Source organism: Aulonocara sp. 'chitande type north' Nkhata Bay, linkage group LG20, assembly GCF_057382095.1.
Source record: "Aulonocara sp. 'chitande type north' Nkhata Bay isolate Kocher_YH1m ecotype deep benthic linkage group LG20, A_spYH_male_GT1.1, whole genome shotgun sequence".
Lineage (NCBI taxonomy): Eukaryota > Metazoa > Chordata > Actinopteri > Cichliformes > Cichlidae > Aulonocara > Aulonocara sp. 'chitande type north' Nkhata Bay.
This window is the reverse complement of record NC_141363.1, coordinates 31,047,801-31,074,637: the sequence shown is the minus strand read 5'-3', so window position 1 is coordinate 31,074,637 and position 26,837 is coordinate 31,047,801. Positions and strand designations below refer to the sequence as shown.

Here is a 26,837-nt window from a genome sequence, read left to right as displayed (position 1 = left end):
GTTACTACTGTATATTACCCATACTAACCATCCTGTAATAAGATGCTCACATAAATAAGCAACACTAGAAAGTAACAAGGCTGCAAAATTCTGCACTTTTATGACAACAAACATCTTTGTCTCTTACTTATTTGCAAATAGAAATCGTTTACTTGCGCGTCTTTTCTTTTGTCCAGGCTCTCCATCCTTACCCGATAAGGCCAAACACAACCGAGAAGTGATGATTCTGTTGCCGTCTCATCGCGAGAGAGCCAACAACTCCATGTACTACAACATGGCAGAGAATGGGCAGGTGGGGGAAATCTGCAGTCCCGTAATGCTGAATGAATATACAAACAAAAATGTGTTCTGTTTCTGTGTTTCTGATTCATTTTGTTCTTTTGCTTCATTTTATTTTTTCCAGAACAACCACATGCAGCGTGCCTTACTTCAGCAAGTTAGCCCCTGTAAGCCTTGTACTGATGTTCATATGACGCTACCAGAGAAAGGTAACATATATGAGCAGCAAACTAGCTATTTTGGTGCATAAGATGTTTGTGCTGTCTTAAAAAAAAGTTTTTGTATTCCCTTTCAGTCTTTCCCAACACTCCCAGTAGCTGGAGTCTGGATGGGGAGAACAGGGAGCAGATGACCTACATGCCAGCTTCTACCGGAGGGGTAATAATGCCCCCTGTCCCACCCAGGTCCTTCCCACCAGGTACTATTTCATTTTACTTCACAGTTATGCTTATCGAGGATTTCAGGGAATCTGTTTGGTTAGGGTACTACTCCTCATTGTCTATAATGATCTGGACTTTGTGGGCTTTTGCTTTTATTTTTTTATTCCTTTTCCTGACTTGAACTTCTCTTCACAGGACATTTCCTGATGCACTGTGATGCATTTCACCAACAGAACAGCGACCCTCCTCCTGCCCTGCCTGTCCGTTCCCTCCGAAAGGTACAAGCTTAAGAAAAACATCATCCACTTTGAATTTATAATTTTGTATTTGCCTGTTGTAGCAAAAACCCTGCCACATTAGGGACATTAACGCACACACTGTCAGATATGGTGACTAGTGTGCTTGGTTTCTTTATTATTTACACACTTTTATCACCGTCTTTTCAGACAGAGCCGGAGCTTTTTCAGGGCGCCAGCCGCTGTAGATTTCTGGCTGCCAAACCAAGTTCTGTGCAGTCACCTCAGTCTCAGTGCGCTACTGCATAAGTAGAAGAGACATGATTAGATAAGGACTGACAGTTTCCAGCCAGCCTCTCTTGGCACGGTCTTCTAAACCTTCTACTCCACCCCTCCCCTGCATCTGAGCCAAAGACCACACCCTGCTACCACACCTGCTTTGTTCAGGACGCATGACTTTCAACACTGGCAAATGTTTACTTTGTTTATTTTGATCTTTTGATTATTTGAGGTTTCTCCTACCCTCGATCCACTTTTAGATATCATCTTTACTCTTTTCCCCATTAAGATGAAATTTGACAACAGCTCTAAAAAGCACCCAAGAGGGAAAAAGTTAAAAGAGATATCAAGCCGAAATGTAAACGTTAAATGTAAACAACATTACTTTAAAAAAAGACACCCATGACATCCTCTCTCTTTCTCTTTCTCTTTCTCTAGTCTCCTCTCCACCCAATCCCTGGCTCTCCTACCAGTCCTCAGTCTGCTTTGGGAGGCAGTAACTCCACTCTATCAGGCAGCGCCAGCAGCGGTGTCTCCTCCCTGAGTGAGAGTAACTTTGGGGGTCAGTATCCTGATCCTGGACCCATCAGGAACGATGCCTTGGAGCCTCTTCCAAGTCACCTGTGGTCCCCACCTGACGAGTACATGGCGTCTCCCTACATGCACATCCACTACGGCGGAGGAGAAATCGACTCCATGGACCCGGTTCGCCCTTTCCACTACCGCAGCCCTGCGTCACACCCGCACAACCACCCGCACCCTCACGCTCATGCCCACCCAGGGCTGGACAGCCACTCACATGGGCCACCAACTCACCACCACGCCCCTACTCATGGCCCTCATCACATCCCTTACCGCAGACCTCAGCCTCCAGCTGTTCCCCCCAAACCCTACTTGAGAGAGGGCTGCATTCCTGAGGAGGACCTGCCACCTCAACCCATCCCGCTCCCCCGCAGGATCTTCCATTCCCCTCATGGCCACAGAGAGGACCAGGGCAAACATGCCTGGGAGCAGTGCATCAGCGAGGAGCACGAGGAGACACAGTGATCTGAAACTCCAGCTCAGTTTACGTTAGAGCTTTCTTCTCCTTTTCTTCTTCCCTTCATTTGCACTGAGTAAAAGGAAGCGGTAGTAGAACAAGTCTAATGTGACGCAATGGAGCATGCTCGATTGTCATGTTCTGCAGTTTAACTTCAGTGCACATGAAGGAAAGGAACGAAGGAGCGAAGACGGTTGAAGCTACGGTTTGAGGCACAACCGCTGCCGCTGCTTCGTGTGGCCTCTTAGAATTAAAAGAAAAATATCTCTTGAACAATGGGATCAATTAACTTCTGTTCAAAAATTGATATTGATTGTACACAATTGTACAACTCGTCTGTGAGCATGTTTTTTTTTCCACTTGAGAATAATATGAAAACGGTTTTGTGAAACATGACGACCACGATCATAACCAACATGATCCCAGGTGCAGTATAAGCTGTGAACTCCCTTAATTTTGCTTTTCATGTCATTTCACAACACGAGGAAACTACAGAAGGTTATTAGTCACAGCGAGGTGACTTCTCTGCTTTAAATGCTTCATATATATGAATTCTTATTTTGATAAATTTGCTACATTATAGTGTTTTCAAAGGCTTACGTCCATTATGTTTTTTCAAAACACTGTTAAGTGCTCCTTAATAGTGAATCATATCAAATGCGCACTGTAATACGTGTTGCTGCTGGGCTGTCGCAAATCGCTGGTGTACTTGCAGCTCTCCTCTTGGACCAGCATCTCAAGGGACACGAACTTAAGTCACTGATGATTTCCCATCCGTACCATGCGTATGGAAACCCACGTGAATGTATTCAGATGAGATGTTCCTACTTGTATTGCACCAGCTGCAATCCTGGCTAATGTTTAAGTGCTTTAAGTTGAGTCTTTGTTGAAGACGTCTCTATTTGTCTCTTCTGTGTGACAAAGATATCTCGAGAGGAATGAAGGTGTTTGGGAGTCTGAAGGCAAACTGAGGACAGTTGACAGACAGGCCCCACACCTGTCAGCTTTCATGTTCACGGAGAATGAAGAACTGTCCACTTCACACCTGCTGGACTCCAAACTAACACCAACACCACTCTCTCGCCGTCATTTTCCTTCTCTGTGTATGGTTGTCAGACCATGTTGAGCAGTGAGGGCTGAACCTGGACAGCTGCAGTGGCAATTTTTGTTGCGCCTGACGACACTGTCGAGCCCACACGCCCCCCACCCATCCGCCCCAACTGCTCAGTGACCGGTCGAGGAGCCCACACAGACAGCATTGGAATCGCCTACCTGCCTTAAGTGCACTCAAATGCAGTTTGACCTCTCATCCGGACTGTGGGGAGCTCATGTAGTAACAGCCATTCTCCTTTTCACTTTCTTCACTGTAAACTCCCTGAAGGAAAAAAAAATAGAAAAAAAGAAGATATCTACCTAGTGATGTTTTTGTATGGTTTTGTCCCGCTTTGGTTTCAGATTGTTGTTTGGTTTGTAGCGCTAATATTTCTTATTCTGCCTGCGGCTCTTTCTCAATTACCTTCTGTTGTTTCAAAACTGATGACATGTTACACAAGAATGCTGAAGCCCGGACTGGCAGAAAGGTTTACTTTTACTGTGGGGCAGAAGGAACAGCGCTCTTTATCGTCCCGTGGGGGTTGGAAGGATATAGCTAATATTTTAACAATTACTTGTTTTCCTGGTTGTTTTTTGCAGGTGGATGCTTTGTGTTACTGTACATCAAGTTGTCAGCTGACTAGACAACATCTATTTTTGTATGTGAGATCATCAGTTGTGTGAACATATTTCAGAAACCGTACCAAGACAGAAGGCACTGAATAGGCTGCTGTACTTTGTATGGAGTTGAACATGAGGTCATTAGATCTGTAACGGCACGTGAGTATCTCTTGTGAGCTTGATGGCGTTGAGGATAACTGGTGACTGAAGTGATACTCAAAATATAGGTACAATAGAATTTTTCAATGTAAATTCTGTTATTGTACATACAGCAGTATTGTGAAATATTTTTGAGAATTATTGCAGAAACCCCCAAAAGGTTTATTGTTGTTTTGTGTATATACATGTACTCCAGAGATCAATGTAATTGATAAATATCTATAATCAGTGTTTGGAAAAGGACGAATCCATTAGACTGTGGCCGTCTCCACCGTTCTTGACTTGAGTCCTCTCATATAAATACTTTATACACTTTTCAATGTGCTTTCCTGTACATATGGTGTTAGCATGATCAAACAGTGTTTGGTTGTAAAAGTGGTTTTCCTACTCCCATAACTGCTGTGGTATGGAATTCATTAACAATGCCAAACATTAAAGACAATCTTTTATCAGCTCTAACTCTTCCTCGCTACCTTTTTCTGTACCGTGAAGGGTCACGCAGAATATTGAGTCGACAGTGGAGGGTGCTGTTTGTCACTGAATTACTGAGGCTGAGCGCTACAGTGGTAAGAATGCAGATATTTGTGCTATTTTCAGTTTTGCGAGTGTCTGTGCATAGATAACGGCATGCCACACATCCCCCGAGTCCACCACAACTGAAAGAAGAAGAAGAAAAAAGAAAATGTGACAGCTAAGTGACAGCTAGGGTCCCAGCTGTCACCAGCTCAAACTTCATGCTTTGATATTCTAATGCAACGTATCTGGTGTGTGGTAATGGAGCTGGAATATCAGTGGAGTTTATCTGTTCGTGTAAAGAAAGCATATTTCACAGTAAGCTATTGGCAAACCTTTAAATACTATGGACTTTGACCTGTTTCAGACTATAAATGCTATAAAACTGTAACATAATCACATGATAGGTTTTTATAGTATACTAAGGGTCAAAGGGAATGGGTTAGTTAGAAATAGACTGCAGTCAGAGGCTAAAGTTGACGTGTTTGACCACAAGGGACAGCACCATATTTGGTGAAAAACAAATACTGCACATCAACACAAACACCTCATACAAGCTGTCCAGCATGGTGGTGAAGTGATGATCTTCTGGGCTTAGAACAGGAGCTGGACACCTTGCTGTTGTTGCGCTGACCACAAACTCCTCCGTACTTAAAGTATTTTGGAGTCAAATGGTGGGTCATCTGTCAGGCAGCTAAAACCCAATACTGGGTCATGTAAGAGGACAAAGATTTCAAGTACAAGAACAAACAGAACAGCTGGAAAAGAAAAGAAAGTGTTGTAATGGTCAAAGTCAACCTGCCTGAAATGAGGTGGTGGGCCCTTAAGAGAGCTGTGCCTACACGAATGCCTGCAAACCCCATTGAACTGAAGCAAAGAAGAGTGGCCCAAAATTCCTCTACAATCATGTCAGAGACTGATCATACAGAAAATTGTTTTTTTGAGTTACTGCTGAAAAAGGTGCTCTGATTTGTCATTTGAAGGTGATTTTACAAGCATTATATCTTGGCATGTACTTGGATTTTAGGAGGTCCTAGAAAGAATAATATATAAACTCACAAATGATGTTACCATAGAGACAGAAGAGAAATTCAAGGACCTCAAAGATCAAGTTTTCTTTGTGTCATAATTTAGCTTCACTGTTTGCTGGACTTCAGCAGAAAGTCTATGAAACTGAGGCACTGGCTCTTTTTTTGTTTGCCTCTGAAAAGTGAATGCGTTTGGTAACAGTGAGAACTGCGCATTCATAGTGTCTCGCATATCCATGATGCAGTGACAGAAAAAAAACCAAAACAGAAATAGTTAGGATGAAAGGATTGTAGCTGCCTCTCCTGAGGATGATGATGCTGTGGTGCATGCTGATGCAGATACAGATTTTTTTTCCCACAGCATCGCTGTGAATCCTCAGATCTTTTCTAGCTCCTAGCCATGTTAGTGCCCCTTTTTCCCCCCACACAAACCCCTCTGCCTTACAGTCTCTCTACACTTTGTCTCAAGGGACTTACAGAGCGCATTTTCTCTGCACAGAACGCCATGCGATTGTGCGCTTTTATACATGCACACTTACATGTGAGCACATTGCCCATCATGCCAGCAGAGCTCTTTTCTCCTCTGAGGTTGCACCGTCTCATTCTGCAGTTATTGTTTTGGGGCACATGAGCACAATAGTGTGAAACGAATCTCTCATCAGTTCTTGCAGCTAAAATGAGAACCTCCCATCTTGTTGTTATTTGAGAGAAAACCTAAATGTGGCGTTGTCTTGTTTGTGTGTGTGTGTGTGTGTGTGTGTGTGTGTGTGTGTGTGTGTGCTGTTTCCTCCTGAAAATGAGTTTCTGCAAAGCTGCATCATTGCTCTTTGAATGCCTGTGAAGGAAATAGATAAAGCCACCATTAACAGGAACCAAAGACTTTTAATAAGTGAAACAATACTAATAAATAAAGATTAACCAAGTTGCACATTCAAAATAAATTCCAACAAAAAAGACATAACACTGAACAACGTAAAGTACAGTAATATAGCACAGATTATTAAAAAAAAACAAAAAAACAAAAACAAAACACCCCCCAGACATTTACAAATTTTCTTAAAAACTTCAAGAGGCAAACGTAGACATTGTATAAAAGCATCATACAGTAGAGCATCTGTCATCTGAGTATAATTTACAAATTTATTGAGGATAAATACTTAGCTGATCTCTAACTTGAGACACACATGTAAACACTGGTAAACATGTGTGTCTCAGGTGAGACCTCAGCCCTTTTTTTTTTTTTATTGTTTTTTTGTGATCAATAACAGTGATGAGGTGACAATGAAAGCTGTCCATCAATTCATGGGTAACTCACAAATTATCTATAGTCGTAAATAACTTTTAATAGCTTTATCCACATCTCCATTGGTCTCGTCTCTGTTGGTGTGTCATAGAATAAAAGGCAAGAGCATCTCTGCCAGCGGATATGGCTACATCAGGGGTTTGTGAAAGAACACTGCAGCTGTCCTTCATCTGACTCTGCGCACGGAGCTCAGAGGCTTCATCAGTAGGGAGCGAACTTCTGTCTCTCTGGCTTTTTGATGCAGTTGGCTGAAGAGATTTTGGCTGTGTAGGCAGCCAGAGTGGTGTGGGAGGGTGCTGCAGTGACGGCTACGGCTGGGGCCGGGCTGGACAAAGTCAGAAAGGGGACGGACTTCACCCCCAGCAGCCCGGAGAGGGGCATGGCACCGTACGGAGCTCCCAGAACATGAGCTGGGGTCAGGGTGCTCACGGCAGCCAGGGTGGGTGCAGGAGAAGCAGCTGGGGAGGCTGGCTGGGTGAAGGCCATGTTGAGGTCAACTGGACTTCCCATGCTGGCTGCCTGGGCTGTAGATTTGGCTGTCTCTAAACTATGATAGGAAAAAAAGAAAAGAAAAGAGAGTCGTGAAGATTAGAGGATTATTCTGTTGCTGCAACACTGGGGGAAGTTTCTGGAAAATCATTAAAGGGGAACTCCACCAAAGTTACTTATTGTAGTTTGTTTGCAGGTCTTGGAGAGCATTAATGCATGTGTGGAAAAAAAGAAAAGCTTTTTGTGGCTCCAGAGGGAACTACGTTACATTATAACAGATTTACTGGAAGTGATGCCTTTTAAGTCAGCGTCCGTTAGAGGTTAAAGAACGCAAATGTGAAAATAAGAAGAATCAGAGGGCATGAAAACCAAGTGTTGGAAATACCCACTGCCCTCTTAAAACCCTGCCTCTTGCCCTATGTCAGCTGGGGAAGGCTCCAAGCTCCTGTGACCATGAAGTGGAAGGAAATGGATGAATGAAGATGTTAATATTGCAAGTCTATAAGGCGGCCTCCACCATTTGATAAAAAAAATCTTTGTCAGGGAGTGTATCATTTGTTCCATTTGATTTGTCTCCCATAACTTTTTGAACTAGTTGTTTTACAGGTTTGAGCGACTTCACTGTGATCCACTTTATTGCTGCAGTAGCTGTTAGCAGTATTCTTTAATATCTCACCCTCAATATAGTATTTGTTTATGACGTGACAAACATAAGTGAGTACGATCACCAGTATATGGCCCAAATTTTCTTCAACACTTGTTCAACTTTGCTGGAATATCTTTTGCCCCCGTTACTGGTATCCAGAAAAATCTCCTGGCTACCTGTCATTTGACTCCCTCTATGTATTGTAGTTGGTTATCAGGTGCAATCAAGTACATACTGTATATAAACTTTTTTTTTTTATCATTGTTGACACCTTTTTGTCACTGCTAGCATATGTTTTACACAGAAAGAAATGCGGTTTGAGGAACACCAAAAAATAATGAGGCAAAGCTGATCTGAATCAGTTACAAGAATTAAAGTGGGAATGTTTTTGTATTTTTTCCTCTTTTTTTTTTTTTGAATTGTTAAAAGCAAGAACTGATAACTACATTTAATGCAGATTAATTTCCTTCCTTATGGTCTTATATAGAAGAAAAGCTAATTTAAAAAAAACATGTCAGAGCATAGCAATGCCTGAATTCCAACAAGACATTACTATCCAGCACACAACACAGACCTGCTCTTACTCATTCTTCATACCAGCAGCACCTCATTACCACTTATAGCACAGCCTTTGACCCTTTTAAGTCGGTGCTTTTCTGTCAGGCCTGTGCTTGCAATGATTCATTAGATGGCTGTGTGTGTCACTGGGCCTTACCAGGAGGTAATGAGGTACTGGGCCAGGTTGATGCTCACTGGTGTTCCTGTGATAGTGACATGGCGATCGCTTGTCCCGTCCAGCTGGCTCCCGATTTTAATCTGAGCTCCTGACACCTGCCTGATCTCGTTGATCTTAGTGCCCTGACGACCAATGATCGAGCCAATCAGCTGCGGGAGGACAGAGTTGAGACAGATCAGGTCAGTTTGATGGAAAAATTAATTACTACGTAGATATACAGAATCTGGAGGGTTTAATAAATCATTTGACTGAACGCAGCATTTTCCCACTGTCGGCTCTGTTGTGCTGATCAAAGTGATTCTGACAAAGGGGGCAAAGGAGAGGGAACACTATGAAAACTGCACTGCTGTTGAGCTGACTTAATGCAGCCCACTTCAAATATTGCAATTACATTGTTTGTCTTCACTGGATTGGTCATTCATCATGCATGTCAAACCTCCTCCCCCCCTCTGGCGGGTCTCCCTTAATTGCTACTGTGTGCGCACTGGTAAAAGAGACGAGAGAAGGCACATTTGCCTCTCATTAATCTGAGTGGCTAAAAGGTTATTGATTCCTCAGAGTGGTGATGACTTCCCAAACAAATCACTTCCCAAACACACGCCAGCTAGATGCATCTCTGCACTAATGGAAAACATAATGGGAAAATAACTCAAATATATAATATACAGTCCCATTGGCTTGAGTGTTCTCTCTGCTGAGAGCAGATTAGACAATGACACGAGTTTTATTGCATTCCAAAATACATTATCACTTTTGTTTTGCTTTCATTACCTGCACCCTTGGCCATTAGTGACAATATTCAGCAGAGCCAAAGCTCGGGGCAACAGCTCAAGTGCAGGGTGTCAAGGCTCAGGCGACAGGGTTATGCTGCCAAATATATTGCGAGTGGGCCAGACAGTGATGAAGTACTTGTAGTAAGTGAGTGTGCAGGAAGTTTAACAGTGGCTGACGTATAGGCAGAAGTACACAACACACACGCGCGCACACACACACACTAACACAATGTCCTCCCTCCATTTTACATTCCTTTCCTGAGAAGTAAGCAGCCTGTTCCACAATGTCTGATCTGTCACACAGCGACCTGGTTGCTCTGCCTGGCTATTATTGGCTCCGCAGTTTATTTAGAAGGGGAGAGATACACAGAGAGTGGCCAGCCTAGAGAGCAACTCTAGAAACAATGCTCCCTACAGAGCTCAAATCACAGATAACATCTCTACCCCACTGAGACTAAAAATCATGGGCCTTTTACACCAGCTTGCCCACACACATCTTTGTGTGAACAAACTGGGAAAAAAGAACAAAAAAAAAATCGGATAATTAAACTTTTGGCTTTTTAAAAAGCTGTTATTTTAATAAACAGTAATGTTACACAATGCTCGTCGTCCTCACTTGTAAGTGGCCTATATTTTGTTGGTTTACTGCTGAGGCAGTCGTTTGAAAGGACACAAGAAGAGGGATGGGATGGCAAAGGTGCAGCCATTTTTCTTCTGGCTAAATCTTCCTTCCACCGCAGAACTACTGTATACTGCTGACTGGGTGTAAGCAGTTTCTGAATACATCTGTGTGTGCGTGCAACTCTCCTTCGGCGTTCAGTGTGCGAGCACAGAGCAGGATTGTGAGGCCGGAGTGTGGCCGGCCTGGGCTGAAGAGGCTCAGTCATAGCTGTAAGTCCTCTCTTCTGGAACAATGGTTGGAGCTTACAGCTGTCCCTGTCACGTATAGCACTGGACTCCCTCATACCTCTGATGCGTTGTGCTGCTCGCCATGCGGGGGGTTTACATGGGGGAAGAAATGCCTTCAGGCATTTTAGAAATGTTGTTTCAGGGATGTGGCTTTATCCTATACAGTTAAGCGAACCCTTGAGTAACCAGTCCAGTTCTTCCTTTTTTCTTGTTTTCAACAAAGACAGCAGAGTTAAAGTTATTTTTATTCCCTTTTTTATTGCCAAAACACACACCTAGAGGAGTATTTCGACACCGCCATGTGGTTAGATACTCAGTAGCTTTTATTACTCTATGGTCCAAAGACTGTTTTATTCCTGCTTCAGTCACTTCATCAGCACCTTTTTTTTAAAAAGAAATTTAAACTCCAGCCTTATGGTTGAATTTTCAGAGCAACATTTCATTATTGTGAATAATCATGCTTCAGGATAATTAAATGTTCAATTATAAATGACCTCATTACAATTTCAACTTTCAACCCCACCCCACCCACCCACCTACCTACACACACACACACACACACACACACACACACGCACACACACACAAATATCCCAGAGCAGGCCATCTGACCAAAATGACCAAACTAATAGTGAATTTAAAGATAAATGTGTGTCTTGCATTTTCATCTCTCAGATTGGAGAGGCATTTCATCAAACCCTGGTGGAGGCTAAGTGGAGAGGGAAAGGATCTTTGTCTGTTTCCTTATTGGCTGTTTTGACAGCAGACAGCTTCTAAGTAGGTCAGGGAACATGAGAGGATTTACTGAACACTCACGGGAGTCCCTCTAAGACATTGCAACTGCAGCCCAGACAATAATGCGAAAGGATCCATATCAGCTCAAAATCCCTTTAACCTTGGGTTAGTCCGAGGTTAAAATAACGCGGATAATTAGTAAGTCGTAAGCATGTCTCTCGTCTCTTTTGAAGTCACGCCAGATGTCTTTGCAGTCGCAGCCAGTCACCTGCTTCGGTGCTGCGTACATGTGAGCTGAGCGTCGGCTTCCTGTTGTTTTTGCTGTCGCTCAAATGGGACAATATAAACAGCATAAAGAACAAAAACACAAAGATCGACTTGCTTTTCCTTACATCATTGGGAATAAGCAGCTCCTGAGACGTCTGAGAGTTTGAGTCCATGCCTGATAAGAGAGAAAATACACGCATCAACTGAATACAACTGAATTGAAATATCATTCGGCTCTTTTAGTTAGCAGAGCCATACAAAAACACCATTGAGATAGAGAAGAAACCCTTTCAGCTGCAAACTGCCAGATATAGTAAAGCATTTAATTTCCATTTTAATGGGCTGATGTTTAACACAGCACTCATTCTTTTCTTTCCCCTAGTTCTCTGACTGCGCACAACGTATCGTTTCACTTAATAGTTTCTCTCTCACACTAGGAGATATAAGAAAGCTACAAAGCCCCCCCTCTCCTCGCTTCTGACTGACAAAAGCTCACAATCAACGCAGATAAAAACAGCTGGCATTTATTTCTGATGTCTAAACACAGGTTAGCAATCTGAAATTAAGAAAGCAATGATTAAAATGCCTGCAATACACACCGGGTATGACAGCTGAAGCAGGCTGGGCAATAGGACTCAGGCCTTGCTGCACTGAGAGCTGATGTAGCTTGGCCAGCTTTAAAACAAAGAGGAAGAACTTGATTGTACACAAAACCACAAACCATTCATGTAATATTAAAATTTTAACACATCCATCAAATGGTCATACCTCTGAGTGTGGAATGCCATATTGGTTTTGCAAAGTGTAGGCCTGAAAAAGAGCATCGTACATTAGGTAAATTACAGCAATAAAAACGTCGCACACAAGCAATAAATCTGCAGCCGCGTAATGGAAGTGCTTCGCTGTCAATGCGTGCCTTTTTCTGATAAGTAAAATTAAATGATAATAAGAGAACCAACTGATCGCACTTTTACCAAAAATAAATAAATAAATAAAAACTAAATTCACTTGTATTGATTCAAGCAATGCAAACACTCTGCATCCATCATGAGCAATATAATTTGTCTGTTTGTCAAGGAAATCACATAAAAATGCTCGGCCAAAGATCCTGAAAGATGGTGAAGAATGAACACACAAAGAAGCCATTAAATGTAGGATACCAGCCACTGACCTTGGTGGATGACAGTGCAGTGCTTTCCTTTGGGGACTTTCTGATTTTTGTTTTGTTTGCCCACGTTTAGAAATATCTACTCCTGAGACGTCAGAATTTGACTTGTGGTGCTCAGTGCATTAAGATGACTTATAAAACATTCATCAGGACATATCTATATGGGCAGTGTACCTTTACTCTTGGTAGTCCACAGGATTACATAAGGACTACTTCATCAGTTTTAAACATTTATATTAAAAATTGTGGTTGACTATTGTGAGAAACTGACACAGAGTTAAAAAATACAAGACTTCTAAAGCCTTGGACCTAGCTGAGATTGCCTTTACCTCTTCATTGTTTGGCCTCCACTGCTCTCCTAATAAAACTAGTTTTCTACCCTCTCTTTTGAATGTATATGAAGCAAAAATACTGAAGTGGAACCTTCTCATTGCCACAAACTTGGCTTGCACATTTTGTGAAAGGGACAAAATGACCAGTGGGCATTATTATAAACAAAAAAGGAATACGAATGAATGTTTTACTCATTATGAGAGGACATTTCTAAACAAATGCAATCTAAAATGTAATCTACTTTGGTTGCCAAAAAGCCATTTACAGACAAAAAAACGACAGTATCCCGACGTGCTGGCAAACCTCCAGCAAAGTCTCATGAACTAGCGATTGCATATAACAGGAAATTTAAACAGAGTAGTTTAATTTTGAGGAAAGATTACGTCGTAAACACTCATGTCAACTCCAATAAAGTTTTAAACGAAATCTGCATTATAACTAGATTTTACAGCGGGGCTCTCTGAGAAACAGAAGTACGGCATTATTTTTTATTTTTTTAGCAACACTACTGAGACATGTCAGAAAAGCTTTTAAAATTAAGTGTGTTTTCGAGCTCTGGGACCTCAAATAGAAGATTAGGGTTAAAGGCAACGGTTTAACTGCTTTAAACTGCACAAAGAATCCTTTTCTCTACATTGCAGCAGTCTGATAACAGGCACCCGAAACCTGAAATGTCTTAAAACCAGGGCAAGAAAACATATATGGAAGATAACCACTGAAAGTCAAAATTAAAATTATTTTTTTTACTTGATTTGTGTGAAGTGATCCTTTAGACAATTAGCTAAACCCAAGTATTTCTTATAGAAATATTTTTTGTGAAATCCTAACAATACTAAATGTAAAAGTCATTGTACTTGCTGTCTCATTCTAACCCTAACAAACTGAAATAATAGCATATGATCATTAATATTAGTGTAAAGCTTTCTTCTTCCCATTTTCATCCATCTATCCATCCATCTATCTATGGGGTGCTGTGCAGCCCTCCCTCAGTATAGTTACAGCTCGACCAGACAGCACTTAGCTTAACTCGATTCTGCCTGACGCCAGCGGTCTGGCTGCTATTACCAGTTCATCCTATAAGGTCATAAACTGGAGAGGCGAGCTCATCTTTACAATGCATCAATACATTGGAGGCTCTATTTATATAGGAAAGCATACACAAACCACAAATTCACTGCAATAATCCTACCAGCTAGAGCACAAGTCATTTCAATTGGGAACTCTTTATATTTCATGAGCCACAGTTAGATTTTGTTTTGTTTTGTGAGTGTGATGGTATCGTGTTTCAGGAGGGGTTATAGCTCTTATGACAGGCCAGAACAATAGCTGCAGCTTACACTCAGCTGTTGTTTTTAATACCTCATGCCATATGATGGAGTGTGTAACTCTGGGCATACCACACAACCCCTCTGCTCACTCACCACGCAAACCATCGCAGCCCTGACACTAATTTGTGCGCTCCACATTGGAATCCAAGACCAGCGTTTGAATCCTGGAGAGATTTTTTTTTTCTGTTTGTATTATTGCCCAGTTACCTGCTGGAGGTCCAGGCCACCCTGTGCGACTGAGTACAGAGGGTGGGGTGCAAATTCTGATGCCTCAAACACCTACAAAAACACAAGAGAAAAGGAGACGAGCAAAAAATAAAAATATGTCCTGGAGCTTATTACCCAAATATTTCATGTTTTGCAAGTTCTGCCATTGTTTTTGAATTGACAGTGATGACTCGTGGGTGTCTGTGCTCACCAGCTGAAACCTTTACTGGTAAATATGATGCAAAAATAATGAGTAGGAAAAAAAAAACCACATTTCTTTTTTTGCCTTTGGCTTTAGCTATAGAATTAGGCCTGAGATGGGCTCTCAAGGCTCCATTTCTGACACCTTGCCACACCTAACAGGCTTATAGGCTATGACTCATCCACAGACCCTTTCCCATTCCACTTCATTTTCTCCTCTGACAAATTATACAAACATCCCTTATCACCGTACTGCCTTCATTAAAGATATCTCCGAGCGACCAGGATCACGCCCCGGGTTTAATTTGATAGCCTATTATGAAGAATATCAAAAACACAAAGCCATTCCATAAATTGACCGTAGTCTGTGGCTGCACAAACTGTGTAGGAACTGCTGACAGCTATGCAGAATATCTGGCTGCTGTAGCCAGAGGAGACGGCAGGTCTCCAGTCTCACTTGCTAATCTTGTGACTCGCTCCATGGGAGGGTAGATATCTGTCCCTTTCTCAAACAGCAGCATATATACAGTACTTCTCAATCCCACCCTCATGCACACACATAAAAGAACTGATCCCCCACTGAGGACCCTCTGCATGAGTCTTGTTTCAACACCCGGGTTAGCGTCCAAGGTTGTCTGAGATCCAAGACGTCCAAGTGAAGAACAATGCAGTGAATGGAAACACCTCCTCCACACACTTTCCAATAACCATTATGCTTTAAACAATCATATATTTCCATGCAACGCAGACTCGAATGCTAATTCAGCTGTTCTTAGACTATAATGGCACAGAGAGAGTGGCAGCCTTTAAGATTAACAAACAAAGCCAGCATCTAGGTGCCAAAAAAAGAGCGTTTCCCTTTGTGGTAGGGTTAATGAGGGTTACCGATATAGGAATTTCAAGACCGATAGCGATACCTGGTGATTTATAAATATGATATTTTTATCCAACACAAACCGATTTCCCTAACATTTGTTAGGGAAATCGTTAGGGAAATAAATACTCGCCCAGGCGAGTATTTATTTACTCGCCTGGGCTGCTGGTTGTTTGCGGTGCTTCAAACTTGCAGAGTCGCCTCTGGTGGATAAACTATGTAACGTCAACACTCATAATATGGTTGAAGGGTGTTTCCCCAATTATCTATTCTTTATTTAAAAATTGTATTTATTAGCAGTCATAAAAGCAGATGTTCACCACTTTGGTTCATTTTCCACACATCCTAGTAACTTGAATTTTCCTCTTGCACCACAGTGATGACATTTTCCCCCTCATAGCAAAATATCTTGACAACAATTCTTTCATTTATGAGGAATCATGGAAGACTGTGCCTGGTTTCTCACCATCAGGTCACATTTTATTCTGGTCCAGTACTTCTAGACCCTCAGTTCCTCCCCCTCAAATATCACGAGTGTTTTAGACTAAATTGGACATTTTAGCATGTTAAACTGAGAGGATAAAAGGATCTGTCGCACTGAATCTTGCTACCCTGCATTGTGACAACCTTGCTAGTCATGAAAATGTGTTTTCTGTTCCCATAGAAACAAATTGATTAACTTTTTGCTAATTCAACTCCTGGTGTAACCCCCAGTAAACCCACTATATCTGTAAAGGTGGATTCACCCCATCTTTTGAGAATCACTGTGCTACTCTATCACAGATAAGTTAATCAGTGCGTGAGGTAAAATCTTATTTTCTCACCTGGTTTCCTGCAATGAGGAGAGCAGCTGGTGAGGGGCTTGGTCGATAGGGGATGGTTGCACCCTTTGGGGGAGACTAAGGAGTCAAAAATAGGCCATGAGGTCAGAGAAAGCAAGATAAGCTTTTTACCATGAATAAATCTTTTAGACGTGGATAAGCTTTACACAGCTAGTCTGAAATAAAATCAGCGATGGCGCCGAAGCCTGAAAAATGAAGTGCAAATGGTGTTAAACTCCCTGCAACATTAAAACACAATAACAGTTAATGATGAGCTAAACTGCTAATGACAGTGACATTATTCCCAGCCTTATTTTTCTTTTGATAATATTAGTCATTCATTGAATAAATGAAGTAGTCTAGTGAGCACTTTTTGTGGATAATAGCTTTGAGCTTTAGTGTGTGTCAGAGCTCAAGGCTTTGCTAAGGTTCGCCCTCTGGATAAATCAACCATCCACTGACATTTGAAGATAAAATTCTTCAAACACTAAAAAGAAAAGGAGATTATGCACTGAACATGACACTGTATATCTTATCAAGTAACTGCAGTGTTGGCAATACTGTTTTGGGGTTGAAAATGTAGAGCAGTCACAGCAATTTTTTTTTTTGTATAACTTTGCATAATTTAAATCTTTGAGCCAAAAGCAAGGCGCCACTGGTACAGAATCCTAATGAAACTCGCAAGCCTTTGAAGAAAGCCCTGGAAAACTGGATCAAACTAGCAATTAGTCAGTCAGGTCCAGCTGCGATGCTAAAACAAAAAGGACTTGTGCACTCCCATGAACACACAGGGTGAAACTGTGCTTGGGGTTGTTTTCCTCTCATCTCCTCCTCGGTTTTCTCAAGAGAGCTGTTGTCTAAAGGTGGACAGATTTTGCTGCAGGCCTGTTAGTTTTCTGTTAGCTGACTAGTGCCCTCTGCGAGAACGCTGTCCTCTGACCTGAGACAGGCACCTTTCGACTTTATCCAATGTCTTGCGAGGCGAATTACAGAAGGTTCAAACAATAGAGAAACTGAGCATTTTCTGTGCTGCATTTAAGGATTTACCCTGCTTAAAAAGGCATTCATTTCTGCTCCAGTGAAACAGACAATAACAGACAGCATGCTGATGAAATAAAAGCATGCATGTGAGCTGCAGGAGCAGCGCAATGACAAAATATCAGCAATGTGTTGGTGCATGGAGGAAGGAGAGGAATGGTATACTTCCTACCTCCAGGATTACTGTGCAGATGAGCTTGACACACTGGATTACCGAGTCCTGATTCCCAGATATCGTCACACCTCGCTCAGTTGAGTTGGGTAGCAAATCCCCTGCTACCTGTATCTGAGCTCCGGTGCTCTGCAAATGATAGGGTTTTTAGAAAAAAAACATAGCTTGATCCTAAAGATAAGGTGAGTTGCGATTACACTGCCACAGCTTCTTTTTGTCCCCCTCTGAGCTGGATTTGCTGACATTATATTTCTCCACCCCTACTGAAAACCAGCTGCACTGTGACGTGCTAAACGTCAAATTGCGACAAAAAAAACATCCACTTCTACAATTACAAGATGCCACACTCCTAATTGTAGCTGATGTATCACTAATACAGCATGCCTGACGGCAAAGAGTGCCGGTTGAGTTAAAACTTTTTAAGCTTTATCTACACTTGCTGATATCGACCTATTTCTGGAGGCGATCGTTGAAACACACAAATCACCATTGTCTTTGTAACTGATGGGTCCTGTGGCAACCAAACAAAACAACAGAAACAAGTTTAGGAGATGAACAAGACAGCGGAATCCATCTAACCGCAGAAAATCACCTGGATGCCATTACTGGGGAAGGTTAAGCTAAAATGAGCGACATTCTATTTGTAGATTGGTACAGAGCTACAGTTAAGGAGTCAGATGTCTCTGGCAATGGATCTGATACGTTTAATCCTAACGTTTCAACTGGGCCTGAATGCAGTCAGGAGTTTTTCCTGTTGTCACTGCTGAGTCACGGCCTATGTCGTGTTAAGTAAATATATCTGGGCTTGACTGTTTCATCAATTTTCTGCACTTATGGACAAACTTCACAACCCGAAAAGTAAATAGTTCATATTAACAGTGTTCACTTGTGTTTTTAGGTGAAACGCACCAAGAGCTATCAGATACATTGCTATTAAACTACAGAAAAAATGTCACTTCGGTGACTTCCTTCGTTTTCACAGAACATTTTAAGGTGAACATTTCATATCTCTAATATTATGTTTTATGATCGAATACAAATAAAACTAATTGGCTCGGCTACATTCAAATGGCAAAACGGGGTTCATGTTTTCAGTAACTAATATCATTTTCTCTGAGTTGGTGTTTATGATATCAAATTGATCCTCACAGTGAAGTTAACACAGGTGTTAGTTGTAATAACTGAATATAAATTGCTGTTTATTTGACATATGAATGCATTTACCCTCCAAATCAAGATGAAAAACATTTGCAATTCCTCTGATAACAGTTTAGAAATGCTACATATTTAATGCTTTTTTTTAGATTTTATGTAAAAAACAAAACAAAACAGTTTTTTTTTGAGGATTCAGATTTTTTTTAAGGTTTGTAATACCTGAACATACCTTTTATGAATACATGTATGAAAACTGTAACTGAAAATAATCAACTACAATAATTTGTCTGAAGTTGTAGACTTTTCATAAAAACTAGTGTCCAGCAAATAACAATTTCTTTACCACACTGAATTATTTATAACTTCAACATATACCATGCATATGATATTACTGCAGGCATAATATCATATGCATGGTATGCCTGAATTTTTACATCATGTGGCTTATACACAACACATTAATATGCATGAAAGAGAAACATTTTGATATGTTTTACTCAATTATATGTCAGATTGAGAAATACATTACTTTTCCAAGATGATAGCCACACTGTGTTATTTAAAATTGATCTGCATACAAAAATAAAGAAAATAAGTTTATTGTGTGAACTGCAACAGCTGGTAAGTGTAACAACCATTCTAATTTATTATTTGTGTAAACGCCACAAATTTTTACACCTTATTTAAGAAAATGATAAAGTAGCAGAAACAATTATTAAAAAAATGTTTAATTATTTAAAGAAATTGCCAATAATTTATAGCTTTTGGCTGTTTGCCTTTGCCTGACAGGTCCTCAGATTCTTATCAGCCTCAGTTGCTCTGTGTTTATTGCTAATTAGCAGAAAATAGATAAAATAGAAATTCCAACTATAATGTTTTTTTCATTAAATATGCCAACCTGTTATCACTAGTTGCAGCTAATTACACTGTTCTTATTGAAGTAGCATACTTGAACTGTAAATGCAGCAATTCTAAATTAGAGTTTCTACTATATAAAATGCATGTGGGCAATTATGCAGCCTGCTAAAAACCAGAAAAAAAATGTAGAAGAAAATATCACTCCCTTCTAGGTACAGCTTCTTTTCTAGGAGATTCATTCTGTCAATATTTCAAATATGAACCTTTCTGTGAAGTGTGGGCATGGAGCATGGACTGGATTTGTGTTCTGGGTGCTCACCTCCCTGATCTCCTTTATCTTGGCCCCTCCCTTCCCGATGAGGGAGCCACACTGGCTGGCAGGGATGACCAGCCGGAGGGTAACCGGTGGCTTGGAGCTGATGGTGCCGTTGGCCACCAGTGCAGTTAAGTCCTGGAGGGAGATTTAGAAAAAAAGCAAAAATGGTTTTGAGAGTCAACAATAAAGCACAAGAAGGAAGAGAGGATCTAGGAGTATGGGTCAAGGAAGACAGAGACTGAACGCAGCTCATTTTACCAGTCAGTTTTGGATTCATAGCATCATTAGCATTACATCCCAGTCTAAAACTATGACACCAGTGAAGACAATATAATCATGGTTTGGGCTGGACCAGATATAGTGCAGCCAAACGTAATTACTGCTGCATCAACAGGAATCCAACAACAGAAAAAGCCAGTGGGATCCACACAGGAAGTGTCAGGTGTGAGGCAGATAGAGTAAAGAGCAATCCATCATCTGCACCTTATTAACCTCCGTCTCTGCATCTCTATGTTCCTGTATTGGGGTGGAGCAAAGTCCTGGAGTTAAATCGTTAGATTAGGCATGAAAAAGTTTTTTCTTTTGTAGATTTAATAAAAGGCTCCATGTTTAAGGGAAATGTAATGTGAGGATATGTTTTTCTTTTTTTTGTTCAGTTAGCATTCTTGAAACTCGTGTTTTAAAATACATTTTTTAAAATAAATCTATGATTCCTTGAGAAATATCCTTATTTACCTCAGGACTTCACTCAACATAGTTCAGGTTATTATTTTAACATTTTGAGTTAATAACTTGAAATTTTGAGGCAATAACCCAAAATCTGGTCTTGCAAAAAAATTTCTTTCCTTCCATTCATCCCCATTTCCTTTCCTTGCTGTAGATGACAGCTCAGTTGTTTCCTTAAGGAAACAATATCACCTGAATAACAAGCCTTAGCCAAAGTTAAACATTCAAACTTTTAGAGTAAATGCGTTCATATGCCTTTCTTATCAACATACGCTGCTTTGAAAGTGAGCAGAAACTGGATTTTGAGACTGAGTTGATGAGTGTTTTTATAGTGCAGGTAGCAAAACATCCATCTGATCTGCTGTGGGTGGAGATCGAGGTATAAATTAATGAACAGTGTCTCTCTGTGAAGCTTTGAAATGTAAATATGCTTCCCATCAGAGTTCAACCAACAGCAAATCTGACAGAATGCAAAACATGCAGCTTGACTTGAATGGTTTGCACTCGGGCCAGTCTGTAAAATCAGCAGTTTGCCATAAAAGGGGACAGCATGTGTGTGTAGCCTTATGGGATTTTACTCATGAAGAAAACTGTATAATATGTCTAATATCGCTCAACTTTAAAATTTGAAAAGCATATTCTGGTGTGCCTCTTGTGAATCTCTGCTCCGCGTCTATATTTATCAAGGCAGATCGGGCTCTCTGACGTCTCGTCTCATTAGAAGATGCACACACGGCTCATCTGTACAATCACAAGACTCTCGGCGTCATTCTCTTGATTTGATCTAAAAATACGAGCCACATCTTAACAAGTGTGAACGTTTTGATACTTTCCATAGAGAAGAGAGGCTCTTAAAGCAAAATTGGTGGAATTAAGATGGCTGGTTATACAAGCGCTGCTCACACAAAGGGTTCCTCAGCTTAAATCCCCAAAGCATATTGTGCTGCTGGTGGGGTAAGGGCTCTAATACAGAGAGATTATGTGGCTTTTATGCATGCTGTGCTTCAACACCTGAAAACAAATTACATGTATGAAAGTGTAGCGAATTTCCTGATCATTAGATCACTGCATTTGCACAAATGTGGCAGCAGCTGGGGAAAACATGAGCTATAAATCACGTGAGCATAAAACTCACACAACTGATCAACAGCCAAACTGGAAATGAGTGAGGTCGAGCCGCTCTGTAATCACAAACTGTTGAGACAGAAACAAAAGCGTATACTAATAGTCAGTGGCCCAAATTTATACTATTTCCCTTTTGGTTTTAATTAAAAGTGTCAGACATACAATAACTCAGCTATGGTGGAAGCAGTGCACAGTGGGTCAGCCAACATGTTGCCATGGAAACTCAGGCGTTTCAGGGTGAGTGTGAAAGATCTTTAATGAATACTGCACTGTGCTCCCAGCCAGAGTATGTTTACTGAAGGCTGCCGACCTGAGCAGAGAGCACCTGTTCCGTTGCTCGTATCTGCTGCGACGCTAAATCACAGCGAAGGCGGCTCTCATTCCACCATATTAATTAGCACTGTGATAGACAGCCACCTTGGGGATTAATAGCATGAAGAAACTGCCGTACTTCACCTATAGATGACGAGAAGTGTACGACACATTCTCATTAATGAGTACAAATTAGCAACATTTTCCTCTTTTAGTACCCGGACGGTTCATAGCACTCCAGAAAAGCATAAAGAAAATAACAGGAAGGAAATATAAATAATAGATGTAATCCAACAGCTTGCTGCACGTCATTTATAACGACATTCTTGCAAAGGTCTGAATGGTTTCGCAACAGCAGTTACATCCACCTATTCAAGATTTTCCTCTGCAGAGTAATCTAATATGAAAGCACATCAAGAGCTATGCAATATAGTCAGTTTTTTTTCCCCTTCCATCACTGCAGTTTAGAGTATAATCGATAGCGATAAAAGCACATTAGTGGTAAAGCAGAGATGAAGCACAGGAAATGATTTCTTGTACTAATGTGACGAAATGGCTTCTTTCACTTTTTCCAGGTTCAGCAAACAAGATGTTATGGCTTCACTAAGAATTAGACAACTTCAAAAGGCAAACTGCACACATTTTCTAATTTCAGGTTGGTCTCCTACATGACAAACCTTCATATGCATGCAACTATTGTAAAATAAATACATGAACTCATTTCATCTGAGTGTCACAGCAATGAATAACAGGCCTCATTTTAGCTTACAAACCTCTTAATATATACATAGTGCTGTATTACCCCAACAGAGCACTTGGCTGTCAGAGAGCAGGCTCATTGTCTGTAAAACTCCCTGCTGCTAAGACTGCTGGGAGACTTCCCATGATGCACTGAAGATTCTCCTCCTCTCCCTTCGTCTCACCCCCTGTGTCTATAGGCTGCAACTGCATATCATAACTTTGTCTTCTCTCTCCCATAGTTTATGTTTTGTCCAGTTTTTTGTTTTTTCTCTTTGCGCTTCTTCAAATCGTTTCTTTGCCCTCACTCCAACCAGTTATGGCTGTCCCTTTGAGTGGTTCTCCCAGAGGTTTCTTCCTGTTTTGCCAACAGCTTGCTCACTTGTAATATATTATATACTAAAACTCCTTAAGAAAATGATTGCTATAACTCAGCAGTATATAAATAAAAGTGAAGTAAAAATACCTCCTCCAGTTTGTATGTGATCATGGTAAAAGCTCTGAAGACGCTGTCTGTGGAGCCCGTGATGGTGATGATCCTTTCAGGACAGGATCCCTCTGAAATGTTGACTCGTGCGCTGCTCTGTTGAACCAGAAGTCAGCAGGTTATTTAAATTTCAGTAAAGGAATAGTTGGAAAATAAGTCCTTTAGCATTTGTTCTGTATAACAGTTGGAGGTGTGATGCTATATTTAAGGTTATATACTTAGCGTACGAACTTAGCGTAGTGTAACTTGTGAAGAGGAACAGGCCTGTTCCAGCTTTTTGGACAGCCTGGAGACACTTCAGTGATTGCCCCATTTCCACTTTTTTAGCTAATCTTCTCACAAATTTATTGGAAACAGGGAAGATAGAGCTGGCCTAGTGGATGCCTTTAGCACACTGTGTCCCATTTATGCAATACATAACATAAAGTGTGAAAAATGCTGAACTTTTTACCTTTGGTTGCTGTAGCCCCATAGTTAACATACAAACACAAATAACATATCCGTCCTGTTTTCTTACTCTTGACAACTAAAAATATGATACACATTTCCCCAAATTTCAGCTCGTTCTTCTTGGTCTGTTCTAAAGTGGCAGTACAGCTCATAATTTTAGAGAAAGTAGAGTGATAATGACATAACATTGACATGAGAAGGTGACGCTGTTTCTGCCCTCGTCTTCTTCCATTTTGTATGCTGGCATTTCTGGGTAAAGTGAGCAGACACAGGACTGTGTTCTGACCTCTGGGACATTTTCTCCAGGCAGCCCACTGACTCATTCCCCCCACTGTGACTGTAAGGCCCAGTGAGGACTGACAGGATGAGGCTCATATAATTGGGAAGTAACAAAAGGCCAGAACTGCCAAGCTAGATGGATGGATGAATGGATGACTACCACTAGTGAGAGGTTTGTCCCTTGTCCCATGACCTAACTATTCTTCTGTTTATCCGTATACCTCATAAAATACGACATAAAACCTTAGCAGCAAGAGAAAGAATCAAATGTGCTGTAAAGTGTCAGCCTAATTACTTTCTAATACAAAGAGTTATCCAAGCCGCATTAGTTTGGCTGCACCCTTGAGATTTATAAAGAGGGAATAGAGGAGCAGACATAGAAAAGAGGAAGTTGTTTTAAGCAGGAAAAAGAAATAGAAAAGAAAATTGAGAGAGAGAGCAGCTAGATGAGGTGCAGTGAAGAGAAGAGAGGGAGGACTTAAATTGAAAAAGGTGCTGTTATTGCCCAAAAGGCAATTCGGACAATGCACCTGTTCTGTATGCTTTTCAGACTCAAACCTCCAAAACAAGAAGAGAGAACTGAGCTGTATTATTATTATTACATGCAACTGCCAGAAAGCCTGACCAGTATTAGACGGCCTCTTGAGATTAAATTATGTTTTCTCTGGAGATGAACATACTGAGGGCCTAAAATAACAGAGATCTAGTGACTTCATGTCTTGATGTAAAAGATAGGGACAAAGTGGTGCACGGTAACAGCTAGTCACATCAGAGAAGCTGCATTCACTAGTCTCAAATGACACAAAAACATAATAATTAACACAGCAGAATGCTAAACAATTCTATTGAATGGTGTCGGAATGGTGATCGAAATCATGGACACTGTACCTCTTCCCGTATTCGTTTCACAGTCTCTCCTTTCTGAAAAAAGATAAAACGAAGGACAGCTTTAAACAGATGCAAATGTGCTTCAGTTCACCAAACAGTTACAACACATTGTTAGGCAAAATCTGCCATTTCTAACCACGTTAGATGGAAATTGTTCAGAAAAAAAAAAAGCATCGATAAGGCTTCAGTCTGCAGTGTATGCAGCGATGTTGTCATTTGCACTAACTTTGCAAAAACATATCAAATATACAGCATCTGAGCATATGAAGGAAATGTACACCTGCTGTAACGGCTGTGCTCGCAGCGCGTGTGAAGAGCTCCTGCCAGCGACAATAACATTTTGTCAGACTTGTGTCACACTGCAGCACATCCTCCGCTGATTTTTTGATTGCTTCGTCTCCCCTCTGCTATTTTATTTTGGCTCAACTTCATCCAACCTGTCATACCTCTGTTCACACTTTCGTGCAGCAACTGACGACCACTTTCTTTCACCAGTACCAAAAGCAATGTCATCTCACACCTCGGCAAACACTGTTGTTTATGATCTCGGGAAACGTATTACTTGGAGTCTATTGTGACTGTGCTGCTGGTGTTCTATTGATGGGGAAAGGATGAGAGGTTTTCCCAAAGAGATAGGAAGGGGAAAAAAGGCTGGAGGGTGGAGCAGTTATTATTTAGACAACTTATTAGCTCGAGTACTTCAGACAAAGTGCCTCCCACTCTGTCGAGCTGCACAGTATGCCCCATATTCAAATGCTTTCACTCGCTTCCTTTTTTACATTTTCTGTTGTCCACATCCATTGCAAAATCATTCTTTCCAGCACTTCACAGTTTTCTATATTCCTCTATTTTTCTTCTTTCATCCATTGTGATGCCTTTTGTAGGTGCAGAAGGCTCGATAGTAGGGGCTACTGAAGCAACACAGTCTCAATAGGCATTTCCTAGCAGACACTAAAAGTGCCCACAAGGGGCCAACTGTAATGCAGTATGTCTTTGGAGCTCAGTTTCAACAGGAGGCTTGCAGTCGGTGCTCTAATGTTTTTGTTTGATGGATTACTATGGCGCTTTGTGAAAGGTGGGGGAGGTCTTAAGAGGGTTGGTTGAAGACAATTACATTTAGGATGGGAATATTCAGAACAGCAAGTCTTTGTTACAGAGCTTTGTGTTCTGGTGATTCAAAACAAAATCAAGGCAGAGGGAAATTATTCTGCAGATGCTTTGAATGATGGAAAATGGCTACTGAGTTATATAAGAGCAAAACATCACCCATATATTTTAAATCACTGTTTTTTTAATGATTATTCCCTTTATATATGCAGATATGTTTACGAGTAGAATTAAAAATAGGAATTCTCACCTTTCCTATGATGCTGCCAACCTCCTGAATGCAAAGGGATGAAGATGATAGAGCATAAATAGAAACCAGGGAAAAAGCAAAAACTGATCACCCTCATAGTAACTGTTTATTTTTAGCATGTATGATTATGAAAAAAAAAAAACATTTTCACAGGACTCTGTGCACCTGTGAAAAACTAAGTACACCCCATCATTCAGTACCTTGTAGAATCACCTTTAGCAGCAATAACTTAAAGTAATCGTTTTCTGTGTGACTTTATTTGTTTAGGATTTTTGCCATTATTTTCATTGAAACACCTTGATTTTTTTTACAGCCATTTGGTTGTGACCCTTTTTTGGCCAAGCTTTGACGGCCTCTGTTTCACTCTTTGAAACCATCTTGACTGTCAGTGACTCCGAGATGGCCAGTTCCTGTGACTGCAGGACCCGTTCATCATGTTTGTGCTCATAGGCTTTGTTTGGTTCTTGACACATGTGGCTTGGAGTTTCTCTAAGCATCGCACGGTCTGACTTTAGGGTGA

The 26,837-nt window shown here is 41.0% G+C and overlaps 2 protein-coding genes across 8 annotated transcripts in view; one reads left to right on the top strand and one right to left on the bottom strand.

The window, feature by feature from the left end:
* The window catches only part of LOC147305935 (dedicator of cytokinesis protein 3-like), a 57,349-nt gene extending 52,813 nt beyond the window's left edge, over positions 1-4,536 (top strand). For all 6 annotated transcript variants that reach the window (XM_086276352.1, XM_086276351.1, XM_086276350.1 and 3 more), the window contains 5 exons: positions 177-292; positions 404-488; positions 575-697; positions 855-937; positions 1,613-4,536. In XM_086276352.1, the coding sequence (XP_086132478.1) occupies positions 177-292; positions 404-488; positions 575-697; positions 855-937; positions 1,613-2,221 (1,016 nt within the window). In that variant the 3' untranslated portion in view covers positions 2,222-4,536. The remainder of the gene's footprint in view (positions 1-176; positions 293-403; positions 489-574; positions 698-854; positions 938-1,612) is intronic.
* Positions 4,537-6,484: 1,948 nt separating this feature from the next.
* Positions 6,485-26,837, bottom strand: part of LOC147305934 (poly(rC)-binding protein 4-like) — a 34,774-nt gene continuing 14,421 nt past the window's right edge. For both annotated transcript variants that reach the window (XM_086276459.1, XM_086276458.1), the window contains exons 3-14: positions 26,318-26,341; positions 24,961-24,993; positions 23,323-23,439; positions 19,959-20,090; positions 17,627-17,755; positions 16,420-16,494; positions 14,521-14,592; positions 12,253-12,294; positions 12,084-12,159; positions 11,610-11,659; positions 8,780-8,949; positions 6,485-7,476 (exon numbers count right to left, since the gene is read on the bottom strand). In XM_086276459.1, coding sequence (XP_086132585.1) covers positions 7,131-7,476; positions 8,780-8,949; positions 11,610-11,659; positions 12,084-12,159; positions 12,253-12,294; positions 14,521-14,592; positions 16,420-16,494; positions 17,627-17,755; positions 19,959-20,090; positions 23,323-23,439; positions 24,961-24,993; positions 26,318-26,341 — 1,266 coding nt within the window. In that variant the 3' untranslated portion in view covers positions 6,485-7,130. The remainder of the gene's footprint in view (positions 7,477-8,779; positions 8,950-11,609; positions 11,660-12,083; positions 12,160-12,252; positions 12,295-14,520; positions 14,593-16,419; positions 16,495-17,626; positions 17,756-19,958; positions 20,091-23,322; positions 23,440-24,960; positions 24,994-26,317; positions 26,342-26,837) is intronic.